Source organism: Zalophus californianus, chromosome 8 (assembly GCF_009762305.2).
Source record: "Zalophus californianus isolate mZalCal1 chromosome 8, mZalCal1.pri.v2, whole genome shotgun sequence".
NCBI lineage: Eukaryota > Metazoa > Chordata > Mammalia > Carnivora > Otariidae > Zalophus > Zalophus californianus.
Window position 1 is genome coordinate 5,282,647 of NC_045602.1, and position 22,930 is coordinate 5,305,576.

Consider the following 22,930-nt stretch of genomic DNA (forward strand, 5'->3'; position numbering starts at 1 on the left):
TGGGGTGGGGAAGGGGCAGAGGAAGAAGCAGGCCCCCTGCTGAGTAGGGAGCCAGATGAGGGGACTCAATTCCAGGACCCTGGGACCATGACCTGAGCTGAAGGCAGCCGCCTAACCGACTGAGCCATCCAGGCTCCCTGAGCTCCTTTCTTTTTGGGCCAGTTTTCTTAAGTTATATTTTTCTAGGAGTATATTTAATATTCCCTGTTTTCAAGTTTAAATCAGTACAAAATTATGCATTTAATTTTAAGTCTCTGCTATTTGTGTTTCATTACAAATATAGCTTATTTGGGCCATATCTTTTTTTTCTTGACCAGCTTGCCAAAGAGTGTATGTTTTATTATTATTTTCAAAGAAAAACACTTTTGAGTTTGTTGACTCTCTTTATTTTAACTGTTTTTTGTGTTTTATTTTTATAATTTTTCTGTAATGGGTCTTTTCCTTCTACTCTGTGTTTATTGCTTTCCTAACTTCTTAAGCCTCAGGTAGCTCAGTCGTTTTTAGGCTTCTTTTCTAATAGAAGCATTTAAGACGACGAGTTTCCCGGGGCACCTGGGTGGCTCAGTCGTTAAGCGTCTGCCTTCGGCTCAGGTCATGATCCCAGGGTCCTGGGATTGAGCCCCGCATCAGGCTCCCTGCTCAGCAGGAAGCCTGCTTCTCCCTCCCCCACTCTCCCTGCTTGTGTTCCCTCGCTTGCTCTCTGTCAAATAAATAAATAAAATCTTAAAAAAAAAAATAAGATGACGAGTTTCCCTCTCAGCACTGCTTTGATGGCATCTTAACTTTTAAATAATATTCTCATTATTGGTCTGTGGTTTTTTCTGAACCCGTGAGTTGTTAAGTCTCTTACAGTTCTCACATTGGGGATTCTTCTCATCATTGATGTCTGTCTTGGCTGCACTGAGGTCAGAATGCCTGGTCCATGTGACACCATGATTTGAAATTTGCCAGGTCATTTTTTTATGACCCTATGTGAGGTCAGGTTTTGTAAATGTTCTGTGTAGTTTTGAGAAGTTTGTGAATTCTCAGTTTGTTGACTAGGAGATTTACATGTTTATTAAATTTAGATTAATAGTGCTTTTTATATCTTCCTTATTTTTACAAATTTCATATGTTTGTTATATTACATAATATCTAATGACTTTCCCCTCTGATGGTGTGGTTGCCATTTTTTCAGTGACTTGTCAATTTTGCTTTTTATATTTTGAAGTAATTCATGTATACAAATTTAGAAATAGCTTCATAATGAAGTGGACCTTCTATTGTGTAGATGCTTTCTTTTTTCTAGTTATGCTTTTTGGTTTAAATGCGAATTTTTCTGATAGCTTTCTTTTGGTTAGCATTTCCCTGGATCACCTTTCTCTGTCCTTTGACTTCCAATCTTTCCAATTTCTTAAGGTTTTCTGCATCTCCCTCTCTTTTTACAATTCAATTTTATCATTTTTTTTTCTTTTGGCTATTGAATTTAATCCATCTATTTCTTATGATCTTTAATATATTTGGACTTTATCTCCCAAATTATTTTTATACTATTTTCTTTCTTTTTTTTAGTGCGTGTTCATTTCTTTTTAATCTTAACTGCATTTTTCCATTTTATAATTTGGCAGTTATACATTCTATTTCTTTTCTCTTAGTGGATACTGCTGAAATTCTACCATATATTATACAAAGTCTAAGATAAATATCATAACTCCTCGGCTTTTAAAATACACAAAGCGTTAGAATACTGTGATTGACTTAGTTTATAAGCTATGTGTGCTTTTTTTTGGTTCACTATTATAACTGGGCTTTAGTTACTTTCCAGTGTGAGGGACCTTTATGGAATCTAATTCATCATATTGAGAGGAGTAGCTGTTTCTCATTTTTTTTAAAGTCACTACATCTTTATTGCTACTAAAGGTATGGTCTCTTGAGTCCTAAACCCACTTCGGTATTGGGAGTATCCCAGAGGGTGCTTCAGTGGAGGGTGTGTGAGTTTTAAGGTAAAGACACATTTGTTGGTCGGTTTGGACTAGGTGAATGATCCAGATCCAACCTGTATGTACGTAGAGAGACTCCTTCATCCATTACGCAAACATAAAGAAAGAACAGGACCGTTTTAAAACTAGTTATTATCAGCAAGGTATTGTAGATTTTTTAGTTCTGTAGTTTCATTTTACTATTATTTTCTATAGTGTATCAGCATGTATAAGGAGACTCACACCATTACTGCCCACAAAAGAAAAGGCCAATAGTATCTATTTTTTTAAGAGAAACCTCTTTGTCGTGTGTTTTTGTCAGGGACTTGAAATTCTGGGACACATCAGGGTTTCATGATCAAATGTGTTTGTTAGGTGTCTGTGGCACTATGCCAGTCCCTATTAGGGCCGGATCAGATGTGCCTTTTCTCCTGAACCTTTCACTGCTTGGCAACACCCGTGTGTCTGGATACAGCCTTGTAGAACCTTCAGCGCAAAGGAAGTCCTGGAGCTCTGTGGTATAGCAGTTTCCAAACTTATTTTGGGGAGGGGTGGTGCAGTGGCCCTTTCTTCAGATGAGTCCCACGGAAGCCTGATGTCTTAAAAATAAATGGAAATAAAAGTCAGAGCAGACTCATATTGAACAGGCTTGGGCACCTGCAGCCTTCTCTAGCTAAGGATTCCTCGCCCTGGCCTGCAGGTAGAGCTGGGGAGCTGCAGAACCCACCGACGCTCCTCTGCAATTAACCCCTACATGTCAGCAGAAGAGAAACTGGAAGCTCCAAGGGGGTCATGGGTGGGCTGGTGGCGGGAGTAGAGTTCGCGTCTTCACGGCCCCTTCTGGGCTCTGCAGCCACCAGCTCATTCCCTGTGGAGCCAACGAGGCCCCAAGGTACACATTTCCACTGTAGATGACTTCTTCAGATCCAGATCCTGTCTGTCTAGGCCTTTTGCTCGGGTGACCGCAGTTTTCCAACCAGATTTGGCATGTCTCCTTCATCCTGGCCCCGGATCTGCTGTGGGCTTCCTGGGGAGACTGAGGAGAAGCCTGTCGAGTGTTCCGTAACAGGGATAGGGTGACAGAAAGGCTCTTCTCCGTCTTCTGTCTGCTTCAGGCTCTTGCTCGTCTTCTCACTATTGGTCACAGAGGGGTCGATTCTTTCAAGCAGACAGACCGCATATGCTATTTCTGTGCTGTAAATTTCCAAGGCTTCTTCCTCGTCCACCTCTCCAGCCACACGCTGGAATCAGCAGTGTGTTTGCAGCTATAATCAGCACACTTAAATACTAGTTCAGTTCAGAGTGAGTACAAAACCCGGACAGCTCTTCACTCCAAAAGAAGCTGTAAAAATATCACGTGGCCGTGGGCCCTCTGAGACCTCGGAAAATGAGGTGATCCCTGCAAGCCTTGTTAAGGTTTATGGGGTGCTCCAGAATAGCCCAGATGACATGTGAAGGGGGCTCTGATTCGTAGGAAATTGTGTCTGACACCGAGTCCCGGCTGCCAACTGGCGGATTCCGAGTTTCTGTTTTCCTGAGGTAAGACACACAGTCAGAGCTGTTTATTTTCCTGTAAAAAAGTCCCTGAGGAGGACACCTTCCATAACCTTCCCTGTGTCCTCCGTGTGTGGCACGCGGTGTACCTGGCACGGCTGTGGGCAGCCGAGCCGCAGTCGGAGGTGTTCAGAGCCTCCGCCTTCCCCGCCTTGCTGCTCTTGTTCGTGGGCCTCCGCTGTTTTCCCCGCTCCTGTGCTCACATCACTGACCGTCCCCGTGACCATCCCCCATGACAGGTGGCGGCGCGAGGCTTGCAGGGCAGGAGGGGACGAAGTGTCCCAGAGCTCTGGAATCCAGCTTTCCATTGGCTCTTGAGTCCAGGTCTGCTGACTCTTAACACAGAGATGCTTCCCATTTCACTGCTGTCTCCAGGGAGATCCTCAGAGATGCTCTGTTTGGATCTCCTAGCGTCTGGGGCCACTGTTCAGCCCCACTCAGCACGTCACTCCTGGAAGGCTTGGTCGTGTGTAGTCCACTCCCTTACTCATTATCTGATAGCGTCCACACACTACAAAAAACTTGGAGGCCGTTTCCACATTATTACTGGTTTCTCTGCCCTTAGGCTCTGGAGTAATTGCTCTAAAATGACCAACATGAAGACACTCTCTGTTCAGAACTCCATCAGTGGCTCCCAGGGCTTCAGGGGCCAAGTTCAGAGTCTGAACCTGGCCTGGCTGTGTCTTACACTCTCAGGGCCCTGGCAACCACCTGGCTGGAGTGCAGGGATGGGTTTTCACTGGCTCCTCCCTCCCCTTGGTCAGGGGTCTGTAGGAAGCTTGAGCTGGGACAAGTCTGGTGCAGAAGCCCCTTCTCTGTCACAGCCCCCCATGCCTGGGCCCTGCGGGCGTGGATTTGCTCACTGGTGACTGCACTGTGAGCTCGGCGGGGAAAGCCTTGCATCTGCTGGGCTTCGAGAGAGCACCTGAAGGTCAGGACGCACTTTGGAGTGGTGCCGACCGAAGGAGCAGCAGTGATACAAGCCCCTTTTGCATCCCCTTGTAGCTGTGTGCAGAGTGTAGCTCTGTGGAGGAGGGGCAAGTGGGCAGGAGCGGGGTGCCATGACCGCTGGGAGGGGGACTGGTCTGCCCCCTGTCCACCGTGGTGTTAGTGGTCCTGGCTGCACCGCCCAATGCACAGAGTGCCCTGTAGTCTGCAGGGGGTGGTGCCTCTGCGCTGTCGATCCCTGTGTTCTTCCGAGCAGCTTCGCACACCTGTATTTATGGGATTAAGTAACACTGTCATATCTCTAAATACTGAGACTGTTTGGGGCTTCTGGTTCTGGGCATCTTCTGAGACCCTAGAGAACACCTACGGGTATATTCGGAGACCCAGCTCTGCAAAGGCTTTAAGTAGAAGACACGTCCTTATGTGCTGTACCCCTTTCCCCCCTTGCAGGTGCTGCAGGCCATCTCGATACCACCCCGTCCTGCCCAGTCCCAGTGTTTTGAGCAGCCTTACACTGGGTTCTCAGCGTCTCCTCTGGACGCTGCAGCCGGGGCCACCTGATGATCCAGGCTGTGCCCCGTGAGGCCATCACAGACTCAGGTGGGCGGTTAGGATGGAGGGCATGCATGGACCGCTGCAGGGCTCGTCACGTTGTTCTGGGAGGTGACAGATGGAAGCACACAGCCATCTTGCAGAAGATGGTCGCGTGTGCCACCCGTGGGGTATCGGAACCCGGCCCCACTGTGCCTCGCCCCGGCCACCCCTTTACAGCCCCACTGCTCCGACCTGCGGCTCCCCTCGAAAGACTGGCCAGAGGTCCAGAGAGTCGAAGGGGTGTTTCAAGACAAAACCTGGCTGGCTTGCTAACTGCTGTGACAGAGACAGGCCAGACAGAAGAGAGGACAAGCCTTCCTTGCTTTTGTCCCTACCCCCTTTAGCTGTCACCTGGCCTGGAAGGAAAGAAGAGTTTTAGTAGAGCAGTATTAAAGACAAAATTCCAGACCCAAACGGTCTAGCTCTGTGTAGACTTGTGAGGATACCCCTCGAGGAAGTGACCCGTGAGACCCCCTTCTGAAGCCCCTGGTTGGTGGAGCTGCAGGTGCTCTGGGAAGGTGTGGAAGCCAGCCATGACCCGCACCTTCAGCCGTCGCGCTGCCGACTCTCGCCTGAATGTGGGGGCGTGTTCGTGGCTCTTTGCTGTGGCTCTTCTGTGACAAGCCAGAGCTTCGTTGTCCACTATTCTGGGAACGTCCCTGTGGCCATGAAGGACTTCCCAAAGGGTTCTTCCCGGTAGGGCAGTGGTTCTGGGAGTGTGGGCAGGGGCACGTGCGGGGCCGGGCCTGGCACGTGACACAGACGGAGGTTCTTGCTGTCTCTGCGGCACGTGCCTGAAAACACCGAAGTCAGAGAAGTACGTGTGCTCCGTGTTCCTCGCCTACCTCGTTTTGGCTGACAAGGTGGGTGGCGTCACCAGACCCAGAGCCTGTGCACAGCTGTGGGGTTACCATCCAGGTATCTCAGACGGCGGGGGCCTGAGCGCTCACGCAGGCCACGGGCTTACAGAACGCTTTTGGCAGCAGAACGTCTTCTTTCTCTTTTGTTTGCAGACCAACGAGGGCGTGTGGTCTGAGCTGGGGTAGAGGACTCAGAACCCTGTTCTCTGCTCCCCTGAGGCTGTGTGGTGCAGCCGGGCCCTTCCCGCACCAGGCCGGCCACCTGCTGGCGTCGCAGGGCCCGGCTCTGTGCTCTCCCTGTCCCCCAGCCGCACGCCAGGGGTCACAGGCAGCGTTTTTATGAGCTCTGCTTAGTCTCCGTGGACATTCGCTCAGACGTGCCAGGAGCCCCGTGGAATCGAGGCCGCGAGGGAGCTGAGGCCAGGCCTGCGTCCCCTCATGGGTCATGGCTTTCACCCATGTGCTCAGAAGGGCGAATTCTGTCTGCACCTACAGCGGGGAGGGACAGGCAGCGCACCCACTGACCGCTTCTCAGAAGCACTTGCAGTTAGCATGGGACACGTTAAATTAAATGTTAGGGAACACTGGTGTCTTTTCTTTGAGAGGAAGTTTAAGAGCTCTCTCCCTTTCGGCTCTGTGATGAGCTCATGACTGCGACAGTCGTCACTCGTGTGGGTTTCCTCTGTCCAGGCCCTGTTGGGTACTTCGCACGTGTAACCTGCTTTATTCCTCGAGGTGACCTAGGAGGTTGGCCTTTCCACCTTGTTTTGGACAGAAGGAAATGGAGACCCAGGGAGGTCATGCTCGGTGCCACAGGGCTGACCCGTGTGTAATGTCCAGTTTGCCCGGCTCCAAATCCTGCCTGCTTCCTTTGCACACCTTGGTCCCCTCACAGGGCAATGAGGGTCTGCTATCTTCTGCTGGGTGGCCCGTGCAGCTCAGCATGTGAATCGGAAGCTTCTGGCTGGTGAAAGGCCAGTTCCCTCACAAAACCCTTGAAGGACAGAGGGTGGGGAAGAGGGTCTGGGTCGTGACCAGGGTCAGGTGTCCAGGGTGCCGCTGGGTGGGTTGTGAAGACCACGGCCGAGATCCAGGGGCCTTCTGAAGGCCCTTGGATACAAGCTGAGTGTTCCCTTGACTCCATGGCTAGTCGCCTAAATGATGCTTTCAGTGAGCCCACGTATGGCTCATGGTCATTGCCCAGCAGTGCTGGCTGCTGGCCTGGCCATTCTGTTAATCCCTGAGGGCGGAGGACATGTGACGGTCCCACTCAAGCACCCTAGACCTGTCCCAAGCACACACCACTCCCCGTGGGAGATAGGGCCACCAGATCCTGCAGAAGACGCTGTTGCGGCCCAGACCCAGCTCCCCGTGAGGCCGGTGATCTCCGTCAGAAGCATCCCAGCCGGCCTGTAGCTCCAGGGAGCCCTCCCACCCATGTCTCTGGGTCTGGGAAGCCTTGCCTCTTTCACAGCCTGCTCTCCAGGGCACTGCCTGGGGGTTGCCGGGGGCTGGGGGGCAAGGTAGAAAGGAAGCAGAGGGATTGAGAGGTGGGGCGGGACAGAGAACATTTGCAAAGTAGTTTGATGGTTAAGAACACAGAGACCCTGGGGTCCATTTGCTTGCTCACATTCCGGGGAACTGTAGGTGGCTGGAGCAGCAGGTGGGTACCCAGGCCCCTCGGACCCCGAGTGGTTTGTCTGGCATGACACAGGTCTCTGACCTCAGCGCCTGCTCTCATGTGGGGCCCACGCGGTTAGTTCTGTGTCACTTCCTTGCTGTGACCCTTTGTTTCCTAAGTGCTCCCCCTCCCCAACCCTCCCATTCTGGGATTCTAAGAATCAGTTGTTCTTTAGAAATGCACAGATTGCCTGTAATATCTGGGAGGCTGTTCTGTGACCGTGGAGGCCGATGGAAAACTACGTGGAAACACGGGAAGAGGAATATAAATTGTGCGTTGTTTGGTTTTTTGCTCATTGAAACCCTTTGATTTTATTTTCTTCTGTTTTTCCCCCGGGATGGGCTAGGATGTGCAGCGTGGATGTTTGTACCTTTGGAAGGAAATCCTTACAGCAGAGTCGAGCCTCTCGGACATTTCCAGAGCAACGCTTAGAGTCTGGCTTAACTTCTTATTTTTAAAAAACTTAGCCTAGCAGAAGTTTGCTTCTGATGCATGGAAGGCATGCCGGGAAGGGAGCCTCTGCCTTTGTTTTGTTGGAGCAGTGGAGTGGAGGGAGGCCCCCAGGGTCCTTAGATGCTACTTCATCAGGGCGATGAGAGTGGCCGCTGTGTGTTCTGGAAGGTGATGACTGACATACACAACTAAAGGAACTTGACCTGGTCTGCGAAGTGAAGAGAAAGCAGTCATGACTCAGAAATGCTGGAGTGCAGAGAGGTTGATGGAAGTTAGAGGCGCCGTCGGCTTGTTCTGTGCATTTATTTCTTCTCCCTGGCTCCCACCCTCCTCCTCTGCACAGGGCGTGGTCATGCCTGTGATGTCCGAGCCGGCGTGGGGTCCTGGTGTGCACACACGGGAGAGTGTCGCAGGGTCCCGGCACTGCTCCCGGATTCATGTTCACAAGTGGTTTTATTTACTTCCTTCAGCTGAAGGAAGAACTGGCCTGCATCATATTTTGAACTTGGCAGCAAAGGGATTGTGTGAGGTCATTGGTCAGTGTAACGCCAATTGAAGGGGTGCGTGTGTGTGCGCATGCGTGCTGCTTTGCTGTTTGAAATAAACCTGGTCCCCTTGACGTCTTTCTTGGTTTGTGGGCTTATCATTTGTCTTTTTTATGTCTTTTGTTGTATTTTCTCTTTTAAAACATCATGTGATAATGCACACATACTAAAAATTTGGACCCATCCAGAGAAGATCAGCATGGCCCCCGCACAAGGATGACACGCAGGAACACGTGATACTTCTGTGGTTGGAAGAGAAATAATAAATAGCTTTTTTTCCCAACGTCTCATGTTAAATCAATTCATGGGTTTCTTACTGCCCCTCTGGTTTGTGCCATCATGAGGCCAGTGCTAAACCTTTGGAGGTCTTTGAACTGTGGTAGCGTTGGCCATGGAAGAGAGGCCACCTGAGTGTGATGATTTTACTTTATTTCATTATTATTATTATTATTATTTTTAGAGAGGGAGAGAGAGAGCAGGGAGGGGCAGAGGGAGAGGGAGAATCCTAAGCAGGATCCATGCTCAGCGCCAAGCCCGATGTGGGGCTCGATCTCACAACCCAGAGATTGTGACCTGAGCCGAAATCAAGAGTTGAAAGCTTCACCAACTGAGCCACCCAGGCGCCCCAACATAATGATAATTTTAAAAGACGGCTGGATAAGGGGATCGTCCTGCGCACGCGGAAGCAGAGGACTGGGGATAAGTTGTACATGGACTGGAATCAGGCTAACAAGTCCAGGAGAAGCAGGTTGACTCCTGAAATCCAGTTTCTGTATTTGAGACGTGTGAGGACACTTCTTTCTGAACTACACCTTCCACAGGGACACACCAGGGTCTGGAGAGAAGGGGGCAAGGTAACATCGAGAGTTCGCAGATGGAAGGAACCTTAAATACTTCAGAATACAAGCCTGACTTTTGGTTCAGCAGATGTTAACCCTTACTGGCCAAGCAAGGAGTCTTTGGGTTGAAATATGTCGTGCGTTTTGGAGGTGAAAGAACTTCCACTCAGTTTTTTGTTAGGCCCCGGAGTTAATATGCAGCACGTCCTCATCAGGTGCATCCTGCGTGCTGGCTCTGTTGTGCTTAGCTGGGGACCTGTGTCGCTCTCCCCGCTCCCAGACACTCCTTGTCACGTGTTAAACTACTTCTTGGCATCTTGTTCTCCTCTGAGAAACCACTTTGTTTTGCTTCATTCCCTGCTCAGAACGAATCTGTATAATTGAATGTGTGGATCCACGTAGATGCCGTCTCCCTGGGGGCCTCCATCCAAAATGACGGAATGAAAGGACATGACAAGGGAAGAGGCTCAGATAAACCAAGGAGTTTAACTTCCTTCCCTCCCTTTGTCCTTCCCTCCTTCTGTGTTTCTTTCTTCTCTTCTTCTGTTCTTCCTTTTTAATCAAAGAGGAGAAGACCTCTCACTGGTTAGTGACACACCTAGAGGTAAAACTCAGAGTTTCTGGGTTATATGTCCTTTATGTGCAGTCGCTGGATGAGGGATTGGGGTTTTTAAGCTGAATTTAATATAGTTTCTTCCCCCAAGCAGCCCCACACGAGGGGAAAATGTGGGGCATGCAGTGTGCCCGCGGTAGGGAGGTTTGCATTTGAGAACCGTCCCTCGAGTTGCTCGAGTCTCGTATTCTCCTCACTCACCAACTGGCCCCCATGACCAGCTCCGAGGCAGAGCTGTAGGAGAACTAATGTAGGGGCCCCAACAAGAGGAAACCGTTGCAGGAAGAGCAGAAATATAAAGGAACAAACAACAAAACCAAGAGCCAGAGAGCATATCGCCCTCCGGTCTGAATTCTCCTTCCGTGGAATCCTTGTGGCTTGAGATCAAGGAGGGTGTGAGGAGAAGGGGGTGTAGAAGTTGGGTCACGAGTATGAAGGAGTCCTCCGAGTACTTCTGCAGGATGCTTCCTGTGGAGTGGTGCGTGGACGAGAGCTTCGCTTGGCTCCACGGGCCAGGTGCTACCAGGATGGAGCATCGCAGGGAGCATAAAACACTCTGCACACAGTGGTTTGTGATGTGTCCAGGAGGGGAAATGGGTCGCGTCCTTGGTTGCTGCAAGGGCGTGTGTTGGAGGCTGTGGCGGGAGGCTGAGCTGCTCGGTGCAGGCCATGCTCTCGGGCCAGTGGAAACGTCAGGTCAGTGGGTTGGCAGCCCCCAGCCCCCTCCTGCAGGGAGGGTGTTTTCTTTCAATTACCCAGTTACAGAAAGGTCTGTATATTTAGGGCTTTGATGAGTTTTGGGGACCATTATGAGGGTTTGGGTACCCTCTTACACTCTTGGGCATGGATGTAAACTTCACATGCGGACAGCAGGTGCATGTGGATGTGACTTCATCGGAGGCGCAGTGTGGATGGCCCATGGCTCCGGGTTCTGGAAAACGTTACAGGGCTCTGTCCTCAGGACTCCATAGATGAAGCCATTTCCCTGACATTTCTAGGTAAAAAGCGAAATAAGCACAGCATTTTTTTTTTTTGGTAATTAATTTTGTAATATTAAAAGGAAATCTCTGTTTTCACAACCAGTATAGGTTCACTGGGATTTTCATTTATTGTTTCCCATTTTTAAACAGGATGTCCATTGTAGTTTTGAGAGAGTTAAAAGTTTAGTGTTATTTAAAATGTAAGAAAGAGGAAAACACCCCAAGCCCCACAATCACACATTCAGTCCAAGAGAAGGCATTCACTCAGCAAACCATTGTGTGCCCCATCCTGTGAGGCCCTGCATTTGCCTTGTTTCTTAAGCCCTATATTTAGTAAGAAAAGAGGTGATTTGGCGGACCCTGTGAGTCTCATTTGGACACATTGGCCAGGGTGGCTCTGGAAGATTTTAACGTTGGGCTCATTCCCCACGTGGTGGATGTTGTCTTCCCAGGATGCAGAGACCAAAACAGCAGAGACACAGACGGGACCGTCTGGTCATCAGGAGCGGCTCTGGCCTTCCCAGAACCTGCAAGCCTGTGCTTTGAGGTTTGTTTTGGGAGAAGGACAAATTGCCACTGTTGAAATCCCCAGTCACCAAAATATCCCTAACAGCCTATTATAAAAAGAACATTTTAAGGTAGAGGTTAATAGTAGCTCAATGCCTTTTCTGCGAGGGCCTCCTTCCCCAGCTTTCTGCAGCGCCGTACGTAGTGTTTTGGAAGCTGGTCTGGGGTGGTCTGAAGAAGCTCCTTTGTTCAGTAGAGTAAGAACCGCGGGGGGTGTTGTGTGTGCAGGTCTCAGAGGGAGCCCGCGGTTGGGCGAGCGCCCAGGTTCCGCACCTGCCCAGATCCCCGATGGGCACACGGCCCGGTTCCCTGCTGTGAGCCCCGTGGTCCCCCCTCCTGGGCATTGCCACCTGGGAGCCCTCTGTCCTTGCACGTGCATGTGTCTACCCTGCCCAGGCTCCTTTCCTCGGATCGACCCTTGAGTTCCTGCTTGGCTTCTGCTAACGGGGTCGTGAGTTTTATAGCCATCCACAGGGCATTTTGGGGGCCCCTCTGTCCCCGCGTCCTCACACACGGCCCCAGTCCCCACCCCTCCTGGGACTCCCCGATGGTGCTCCATGACCCGAGGCTCTTAGCAGTTCACACATGAAGTGGAATATGTTCTGGGATTTGTTGTTCGCTGCTTTTAAATGTGGGCCCCCCGTGCTCTGCCACAGCTGCTCCCCGGGGCCTGGCAGCCGTGACGTGGAACTTGAGGGGACGGCAGGGTGCTGTCGCCTGGCACGGTGTGAGGCTAAGGCAGCAGGGCCTGTGCTGATGGTGGCGGCGACAGCGGCGGCGGCCAGCCCACCCAGCCCTGCCTGGGTCCCTTCCTCAAGTGTCTTCTCTCGCATCCACTCTGGATATATGTTTTAGAACCCGTCTGGCTTTCCTTGTTTGCATTAGAAACTACACAATGAGAATATTCTCCGGGATGACTCACGAGTTAAAATATGTTGGCAAAGGACATTTGTATTTTATTTTGGTTGAAGGAGGAGAACAATGAACATTTAGGGCACAGAAGGCAGGCAGGTCGAATTAATGCCAGAACAAACTTCTGGTTGGTAGCTTCACCCATTGCTAGTCACCTCCTTGGCCAGGGCAAACCAAGGATTTATTCTGGGAGCATGGCACACTGGTCCAGTAATTACAGTGTGGCCTGTGGCCCTGGCAGTAACAAGACCCCGGGCTTCCCAGCTGGACTCCTAGACTGGAGGAGCCCCTCCGTTCTGCAGGGCCGGCCTGGTCTCCTCACAGGGGACAAATCCACCTGATGACTTGGTCATTTTGTCCAGCCGTACAAAATAGCAGCCAGAATTACCTGTAAATTTGTTTTTTACAAATCAGTTGAGCCACAGTGTCTAGGGAGAAGCAAAGTAACTCTTCTTCAGGTCAAAGGATTCACTTTTGGACCTGGTAGGCCCCCTGCCAACGCCTCGGAGAATCACCCCCCTCCAACATCAGAGCGGGCGGTGACCGCCACGCCACGTCTCCCGAGCATCTCCCGTTCCCCAGCAGTGACGCTGCGAGGTTGGCGGAGTGCAGCTCAGGCGTGGCCGTCAGATGAGGTCCCAGGTTCAGGGACAATGTGGCCGTGGCCTCGGGCACCTCGGGTCTCCTGCCTGCTGGTCCGTGGCTCTGGCCGTGACGACAGCCCGTCATCCGTGAGGGAGCACCAGTGTTCACGACCACGGCAACCGTCCTCCTTCGTTGCGGAGCACTGACCGAGTTCCGGCCCTGGTAGCAGCGTGTCACATCTGTTCATGTGTCTGGTCCTCACGACGGCCCTGAGCACTGCTGTGGGCTGTGTCCCCAAATTCATGTGCTGAGTCCTGTCCGCAGGACCTGTGGATGTGCTGTTATGTGGAGACAGGGCCTTTCCAGAGGGAATCCAGTAGAAACAAGGTCACCGGGGTGGGCCGTGCACCAGCTCACAGGCGTCCTCGTGAGAAGGGGAAATTTGGAGACAGACACATCCAAAAGGAAGACGGTGGGAAGGGACACAGGAGGAAGACAGCCACCTGCAAGCCAAGGGAGAGAGAGGCCTGGAACAGAGTGTCCCTCGCAGCCTCTGAAGGGACCAGCCCTGGGATGCCTGATCTCAGACTCAGCCCCTAGAACTGCCTGACGGTACGTTGTTGTGTGCGCCACCCGGTCTGCAGTCCTTGGTTCTGGCAGCCCTCCCAAAGTACAGGTGTCGCCTTCTGTTTGTAGATGTGGAAACTGAGGCCCGGCTTGGTTCAGTGACTTGCCCGAGTTCCCCTGGAGAGCAGGGCCTGCAGGCCTGTGTGACCCAGGTCATGTGGTGCCAGGGTCGGCGCTTGGCCACCAGGCCCGGGAAGTGGGTGGCGTGAGCCTTCTTTCTGTACAACATTTCCTGCTGTGACCTCCCGGCTGGCCTGGTGCTTCCTGTCCTTCCCCCCAGGCCCTCATCCCTGTTGGAGGTTTTGAGCTACATTTATGCCCCCAGCGCCATGGCCTGCACAAAACTGAGTGCACAAAAATGTTTCTTAAAGAAAGCAAACCAACCTCGAGGATGTGAATTTTTTGCACAGAAATCACTCCTGGCTCTACCTTATTTTCCTAAACATGTCTTTTCTCGTTGCCACATTTTTTTGCCTGTTTTATTATGAAGGAGAGCACGCACCTTGTAGAATATCGGGTGAGTGTAGAAAATCAAAAGCACTGATCGCCATTTTATTTTACCTTATTGTTGTTGTCTGCTGGTTTCCTACCACCCCTTTGTTCTGGAAGCTCCAGCTGGTTTGAGGTTGGCCCCAGCGCGGAAGTTACTCGGGACCTCTGGGAGGGCTGTGCAGATGGGTGTTCTCTCGGTTCCCTCGACGTCCAGGAGTCTGTGAGGTGTGGCCTTCAGCGTTGTCTGGTTTCTCGAGTGGGCCTGATTTCTTAGGCACCCTGAGATCTGCAGGGGTGGGGAGGGCCCTGCTGACGGGCCCGTCTGGAATGTGGGATAATCCTGATCTTGGACTGGAAAATAAATGGGGTTCTTAGGTGGGGTCTGGCCGAGGGCAGGCTAGGCTCAGGGTGACGGCGTTAGGTGGGGTCTGGCCGAGGGCAGGCTAGGCTCAGGGTGACGGCGTTAGGTGGGGTCTGGCCGAGGGCAGGCTAGGCTCAGGGTGACGGCGTGTTTTCCCTGACCCCGCCCTCTGCCCAGCATTTCAGCCACGTGGAACAGCTCACGAGGAATGGGCTGCCAGTTAATCTTTAGAATAAGTGCAGGCAGCCCTGAGATCTCAGTGGGGTGGCCCGGCAGCTCCGATGATCTGGGAATTAGGAGTCCTGTCTCCTGGTTTGATTCTGCCGCTCGGTTCCGTGATGGTGGAAATCACTTGTTTCTGAGTGATGTAGAGAACGAGGGCTTGGACAATAGGATTCCCAAGGCTCTCCCTCGCTCTTGTATTGTATTTTTGGCATGGATTCAACTCCCAATTCTCTAACCTGCACCTGCATCTGCACCTCCACCTTTGAAGTGAGGCCTTGAATGTTTTCCTACTGCAAGTGAAGAGAGTACAGAAGAGCTATTTCTAGCTTCCTGCTTTGCTGCTTTTGAACTGAATGCAGTTTTCTTTCTGGTCTTTTCTTACCGGTGTGCAAAGAGGTCGGGGGATGTCAGCCTGGTTCACAAGTGGTGTCCTGGGAGGGATGGCTCTCTGCTCCATGCCCACCGCCTCGTACAAGTAAGAGCCAACCAGGCTGGAGCCAGCGAAGCCCACCTGCTTCCCTGGAAGCCTGAGCAACAGTGTACCCCTGAGCAGTCTCTCATTTTAACTGGCCCCCCTCCTCCTCCGCCTCCCCCCTCCTCCTGGCCCCAGGCAGGGGTTGTGGGCACATGCTGGCTCATTTGCAGGAGGGTTCTGCAGATTGAGTGACAGTCTGAAGTGCTGTCATGCCCCTTTGCTCCTTTGTCAAACTTTGGGAGAGAACTTTCCCCCAACCTACAGCAGGGATATTATATAACTTCTGGTGTTCACCCCCACTCATCTTCTTAAACTGCACATCTTCATATGCTTGTAACTTATTTTTACCTTTAGAAGAATTTTTCGAGTGGGTTGGGTTGAGCGGAAGCAGCCCCAGGTGGTTTCTTCTATGGGCTAGTAGTGATTTTTTGGAGTGGAAAAGTGGGGTTAGACCCCTGTTGGCACTCCTTTCCCTCCCTAGGTCCCCTGCTTCCTAGTCCCTCTGGCTTCGGAACACTCCTACCTGAGAGATTGGCTGCTTGCTGCAGATGTATCTTGTGACTGACTGACAAGGCAGACAGCTGTGTCTCTGGGGTGTGTCCAACCTATACGCGCTGCTGAGGCCAAGGTGGGCGGTCCCATCCTTGGGCTGGGTCCTGGCTGAAACTTCCAGAGGAAACGTTTTATAGAGGCTTGCGGCAGATAAGGCAGGTGATCAGGCAGGACAGAGGTAGTGAGATCAGTTCTCCAGCTCACCTTCGCCAGACAGTGCTCACCTTCTACCAGCGGGGGCAGAGTAATCCCAAAAGCACATTCTGAATGATCAGCGACAAGCAGATGCCGTCTACAGCGGCACCCCCGAGGCCATGAGTTACGGTTGGAGCTGTGAGATAAGCATTACCTTGGTGACGCTGAGCCCCGATATTTAACACGGGAGACTTTGTGGGGCTTCAACATCTCAGTCTTCTTATCTATCACGTGGGGATATGGGTGTGGACTTCACAGCCAGTGACAGGGCTAAGTGAAGCAGTGTGTGTTGTGTTGTTCAGGATGGCGCCACAGGAACCATGAGCCTTATGGGACTTGCCACAGGACGTGGCTGACACGGTAACGAACCCAGTGGCCTCTGATCCCAGAGACCACACACCTTCCATGAAGGATGTTGTCTGTGTGAGGCTCACGTGGTGTCTTAGGCTCCTTGGGTAAGAGAGACGGAGTATCTTTTCTCAGAATTACATTCCCTGTTTAACCACAGACTGGCTGGCTTCCTTCTGTGGCACATCCTAGGCCCCTCTGAGGGGAGGCCGCCATGTTGTCATCAAACCCGCAGAACAGAAGGTGCGAAGAGCAGGAGCATGAGGGCAGGTGACATGGCTTTGACCCTGAGACTCTTGTAAACTTACTGTGGAGGTAAGTTGTGGGTGAGGTGCCTCGGACACGGGGCCCGTGAGATTCACGGGGGGTCCTCATGCTTGTCTGTGGGGGCCTTGGGAGATGCCACCAGCAGGCTTGTGAGGGAGAGACACAGATTCACTAGGTGGAGAAAGACAGAAGTGGATGCTTGTGCCGTTGGCACGGCACCAGCGGAGGCCGTGTGTGGGAAGGCCCAGAACTTCTTCAGGCAATAAGCGCTAGAGCGTGTGGCCAAAATAGAATGTTCTTTCTTGATGTAGACTGGGTCCAACGTGAGGCCACGAGGGTGGTGCAGGGGCTGAGGATGAGGTTGTGACACGTCTTCACAGCAGGCTCAGGCATTTCGGAGTGGACATGAAATTTTAGGGGCAAAAAACTTTGTTACACGAGTTAACTGTGTAGAGAGGGGGGAAGGTTGGCCCGGCAAGTTGGGAGCTGTGTCTGGCGGCCTTGGGGCTCTGGCAGCAGAGTCCGGTCATTGCTACAGAGGCCGTGTGGCCCTCAAAACCCAAAATACTTACTGTCTGACCTTTATGGATAAAATTTGCCGACCGGTGCTCTGCACCTCTCCTGGGCTTTAGGGGAGCGCGCTGTTCAGCAGCAGGAGGAAGGATGCAGGAATTAGGGCTGGGCCACACTGTTTCTTGGGCCACGGTTCGTGCTCATCGGTGGATCACAGATTGCTCGTTTAGCAGCTCCCTCTCCGATCCTAACCTGTAGAAAGGGGGGGAGACTCACTCACACCTCTCCTCCAGGAGTGTTTGAATGCGTTTGAAGCGGGGATCTGCGCGTGGCCAGTGGTGTCGCTGCCTCGTGACACCTGCAGCTTCCCACAGTCTAGTTTCATTTCAGACGAGGGAGCCCGCGGGTAAGAGGGGAACGGGGCCCGTCTCCGTGGCGGGCCTCCCTGTGCCCGGGCCCCTCTGCCAGATGCCGGACGAGGGCTGGTGGCCGAGGAGTTCTCGATGAACAATAGCTATTATTATTATTTCTTAATTCTTATTTGAATTAATGTCGCTTTTCTTTTTTTACCTTGTGGGAAAACCAAAAACTCTCTCCCAAAGCCTGGCACTGTGAAAGCCTTTCTCCTTGAGCTGACAGGTGCTCATCCGAAATCTCAGCTCTGACAGCCAGTCGGAGGATGTTGAACCTCTTGACGATGAAATAAATGTCAGATCTTAAATTCAGAAAGACATGTAGGAGAGCAGAGATACACTGACATTTTTGGAATTCTGAGCAAGCTCGGAGAAGAAAAATGCTATTAAATATCGTTCGGAACTTTTTTCTCAATTTATGTAATAGTGACTGACATACGTTTGCTAACTTTAAGTAGGCGTGTCGAGTGAACAGACACTGTCCCTTGACTGAATGAAGACCAGAAGAGAGACCCTTTCTTTATCCTAAACTTATCATGAATATGACATTTAAATTCATTTTATTAGAACATTGTAATCTTAATATATGTGTTGCTGAAGGAAGCACAAAACATTGTAATTTTAAAATAGGGATGTCCATGTGGTTTGCAAGCAGATTTATTTAAACGTAAATATTGGGAAGTTCTCTTTGCCTCTGTGCCCGGCCATTCTTTCCACCCTCCAGCCTTGCCCGCCGTGTTCGGAGGCTGTTTTAATTAGGATCTAGGGTATTCATCCACTGTTTCTTTATGCAAATAAAGATAAATGCAAGTATACATGATGTTCACCCAGTGTTCAGGGCATAATACGTACCACTGTATACTTGGGTTTTCTTAATGTGTCTTGCAGTCCTTTCCGTTTTCACGCGTAGGAAGCCCTCTGCGCACTGTCCGCGGCTCCTGGTGTCCACAGTCTGGATGTGCCGCGGCTTATTTCACCAGTGTCCAACTTGGATTGTTTTTCATCTTTTGGTGTTTCAAACAGGACCGCCATGACTAACTTTATATACTGCTCCCATGCCCAGAAGTGGGGTTTCTGTGTCAATGGGTCAACGTAGGTAAAGCTTTGTAGATTTTGACCAAAAACTCTTTTAATGTGCTGTATCATTTTGAACTTCAACTGGTACCCCCGCACTTTTCCATTCTTCTGCCTCTGCTGCCTTTTAAAAAGTTACATTTATGTACTTCAAGTTTAATCATGTTCCCGGAAACACTGTAACGGACATTTCCGTGCCCCTGATGTTTTTGATTCTATGATGAATTCAAAGGATTTAAACACTGTTTAAGGGCGTCGGTGAATATTGCCTGTTACCCTGTTACCTGTCCAGAGGGCCTCTCATTGCATTTGCAATGCAAATTGATTGGTTTCTCCTTAACTCTAACCAAGTTATATAATTTAGAAAATGTGCAGTTGATTTTTACAGGTGGAAAATGAACCCTATCATTTTCTATGTGCGTACACCGGGGCGCCGAGCACTTGAGATCTGCCAAGGTCACGGAGCTGGCTGAGGGCAGAGCTGAGGCTGGGAGCCAGCGCCCTGGTTCCTAGGAAGAGAAGCCTGGCACATTTTCTGCATGTTCACACCATGGTCCTTTGGGCAATTTTCACGTGAATTTATTGGACCAAAATGAGTGTTTTTATTTCACTGTAGAGAAAATCACACTTAATTGCGAGTAGTTACTGAGCCATCCACTCAGCAAATATTGACTTTCCACATAGCGCACGTTGTACCAGGTGTAACGTCGGATGTTATACCAGGTAGTTGATGTTCCACGGGCCTAAGGTTCTCCCTGTTATGGGGCGCCTGGGTGGCTCAATCGCTAGGCTTCTGCCTTCAGCTTGGGTTGTGATCCCGGGGTCCTGGGATCGAGCCCCGCATCGGGCTCCCAGCTCAGTGGGAAGCCTGCTTCTCCCTCTCCCACTCCCGTGCTTGTGTTTCCTCTCTCGCGCTCTTTCTGTCAAATAAATAAATAAAATATTAAAAAAAAAAGATCCTCCCTGTCACTAAGGGAGCTCCGCAGATAATAGAGGAAGTGGTTCTTTTTGCACCGATATCCAGGCTTTTTCCCCCCGGCAAGGAGCTGTGGAGTGTCTGATTGTGCTGACCTGCTCTCATGGAGTGTGTTTCCTGAACAAATGCTGTTGTAGGAGCTCCGGGTACAGGAGTGAGCAAAGCAGATGGAGATTGCCGCCCTCAGGGAGAGCACATTCTGGAGTGGGGACAGAGCCCATGAGATAAGTAAGGTAAACAAGACAGTGATGAGTGCCAGGAGGAGACGAAAGCCTGGAGGGACGTTAAGAAGTGGGTGTGGGGGGAGGTTGAGGAGACCCTCAGCTTCCAGTGGGAGAAACCTAATGTGGTCGTGGTGCTGCAGGTGCACAGCCAGTGGGGGGACCCCAAGGAAGCACCCCAGCCCCTCCCTTCGTCTTTGCTCAGGGGCGGGGGCAGGGGGACGAGCTGGCCAGGGGAGGAGAGGGGACTCGGCCTACTGCAGCCCTGCAGAACTTGGACTTGCTTCCTTTTGGAATGTCAGGAAATTCGTGCAGGGCCATGGATGTGTCCGAGGCTGGTGCTAACTTGTGAATGAGGAAAATAGTGGTTAGAGTGGGTTCTGTTATTTTTGGTGCTATAATCCTATACTAAGGATTCTCAAGTGACCAAAGAGTTTTATGTCCGTAAGAGAACACGGTCCCATTAGACCCATTATCGCTGCAACAGCTCCGTCCTTCCCCGAATCCGACGTCGGTGGCGGCTGCGCCTGTTCTCTGCGCGCAGGGGCTCCGCGCCCTGGTTCTGGGAGGACAGACCCAGGCTGGCACGCTGGGCTGGAAGGAAATACGGTTCATAGACTTGTGTTATTCTGGGTATCCGCGGCAGGAAGGCTTCCCCTTGGAAGCCTGCTCCCCGCTCGTGGATGGTGTTTTCCTGGGAATAATCTGAAGTTCGCATCTCTGTCTCCCTGCAGGAAAGGTTGCATCAGTTTATTTGATTCTGTTCAAGTCCCTCAGGGGTGGGCCGTGAACAAAGCTTCATGTTCAGGAAGCAGCGGGTTCTGCGCTTAGCGCACCGACCCTGGTCGTCCGGGGCTTTTCTTCTCTCTCTGAATTAAAGCTCTGCTCATGCACCACGGATCCACGCCACCATGTCAGAGCTAATTTTGAGTAAGTTTTGCCGTTTGTTTTTACATCTAGGAGAGCTCCTAGCGTTGTCTGGCTGACGGATGCAGCGTGGGGGTGGGCGAGGCGTTGGGAAAAGGAGGGGGGGAAGGGGTCCCCAGCATCGCCACCATCACTTCTCTCAATCATGACTTTGGTGGCTCTCTGTCCATCTCATGAGCTCATCTGCACTTGGGGTCTCCCCAGCCAGGGCCAGGATCGGGGGAGATTGCAGTGGCTCTGCAAGAATGTGAGTTCTAGAATGGTGGGGGAGGGGCTCAGCCTGGGGTCTGGATATGCAAGTACTGTTGGGACTAGTCTCTGACTTGGTGGGACGGAGCTGCAGGGGGCAGGCTCTCCCTGACCTCCTGGTGGTCCTGTGTGAGGACAAACCAAGGGCCAGCCTTCCTCGGGGAGAGGGTAGGAGGCTCACGTCAGAGGATTTTCCCCTCCGGATATTAGCACTTAAAATTGTTGGCATTGACTTTGGGGGAAGACAGAGGAGCCTTCATGTGATGATGACCCATCTTCTCATGAGGGAAGTTGAGTGCTGGATTGATTCCTGCACTGTAGGCCACTAAATGGTCTTACTGTTACCATCATTAAGCCAGATGCCTCGTGGAGCAACTGGAGCATTCTCTGTGATGAAAAATATTCTTCTCAGGTGGGAAAAGTTAAAGCATCAGTGGTGCATGTCCTCAGAGGGCGGCCTCTTCTATTTTCTACAAGCTAGGACAGTTGGGTGAGCATTCCCTCTTTGTGTGCTGTGGAGGGGGGCGGGGGCTGGCAGGGAAAGAGCCCTTCCAGGCTCCAGCGGGCGGAGCAGTGGGGCGAGCCGTGGCGTGAGTGGTGGGTGGGGTGAGCGCTTGGGACCTGGTGCAGCCTGGGCGGTGGCTTGTGATGCAGGAAGGGAACGTGGGCTTCCCAAGTCAGGAGACGCGGGGTGGAATCCTGGAGTGGCCACTTGTTACCATGGGACTTTGGGCAAATCGTTGATCTTCCTCAGCCTCACGTCTTTTTTTTGGAAAAAAAATTTTCTGCATTTTATTAGTTTTTGAACACTTTCTTCACCCTTCCCTAGTCTTAGTCTGAGTTGTGGCTACACCAGCTCCACATGTGGCTTGCTTCTGAGCTGTAAACTAGTATCTTTTTTTTCTCTTTGAATTTTTTATTGTTATGTTAATCACCATACATTACATCATTAGTTCTTGATGTAGTGTTCCATGATTCATTGTTTGTGCTTAATACCCAGTGCTCCACGCAGAACGTGCCCTCTTTAATACCCATCACCAGGCTAACCCATCCCCCACCCCCTCCCCTCTAGAACCCTCAGTTTGTTTCTCAGAGTCCATCGTCTCTCATGGTTCGTCTCCCCCTTCGATTTCCCCCCCTTCATTCTTCCCCTCCTGCTATCTTCCTTTTTTTTTCTTAACATATATTGCATTATTTGTTTCAGAGGTACAGATCTGTGATTCAACAGTCTTGCACAATTCACAGCACTCACCATAGCACTTACCCTCCCCAATGTCTATCACCCAGCCACCCCACCCCACCCACCCCCCACCACTCCAGCAACCCTCAGTTTGTTTCCTGAGATTAAGAATTCCTCATATCAGTGAGGTCATGTGATACATGTCTTTCTCTGATTGACTTATTTCACTCAGCATAACACCCTCCAGTTCCATCCACGTCGTTGCAAATGGCAAGATCTCATTCCTTTTGACGCTCAGCCTCACTTCTGAATGTGTTAAGTGAAGATAATTGAGCTGACTTCCTGCCTCTGCAGTGTTGATTGATCAAGTGCAGAATAGCAGGTGGAACAGAGAGGCCAGAAAACAAGGCAGCTACTCCTAAGAGCGTCACAAGATGCTCTTCCACGTTATTTGATCAGCAAATGGGTCTATGGGAACCTCCTCTATTCTGTCTGTGAGCGGGGAGTGAGTTGTACTTTGCTTGGCTCCTTCACTGTTGGGGAAAGGAATTGTCCCCTCTGCCCCAAAGACACCCACATCGCCCCATGGAGGCGAGTCTTTTCCTACCTAGTTAACTAGGCAGTAAAGGAGAGAACAAAATCACGTATGGCAGTTTTTCCCCTTGAGTGGGTTTTTTCAATTGTTGAATGGTAATACTGACCGTCCTCATGGAGCTCACATTCTTGAGGGGGGAGAGGGCAAATCA

General features: G+C 51.2%; 1 protein-coding gene and 1 non-coding gene across 13 annotated transcripts in view; both read left to right on the plus strand.

Annotated features, from left to right (window-relative positions):
- The window catches only part of RNF144A (ring finger protein 144A), a 114,367-nt gene that overhangs the window by 36,647 nt on the left and 54,790 nt on the right, over positions 1-22,930 (plus strand). For 5 of the 12 annotated variants that reach the window (XM_027621047.2, XM_027621045.2, XM_027621050.2 and 2 more), the window contains one exon: positions 4,911-5,060. The exons of 6 other annotated variants lie outside the window; for them this stretch is intronic. In XM_027621047.2, coding sequence (XP_027476848.1) covers positions 5,021-5,060 — 40 coding nt within the window. In that variant the 5' untranslated portion in view covers positions 4,911-5,020. Of the gene's footprint in view, positions 1-4,910; positions 5,061-20,736; positions 20,759-22,930 lie in introns of those variants that run through there. One more of the 12 variants, XM_027621051.1, reaches the window with a different exon arrangement.
- LOC113938790 lies at positions 8,741-8,844 on the plus strand. Its single transcript, XR_003524996.2, has one exon. It is a non-coding gene; the product is annotated as a U6 spliceosomal RNA (small nuclear RNA).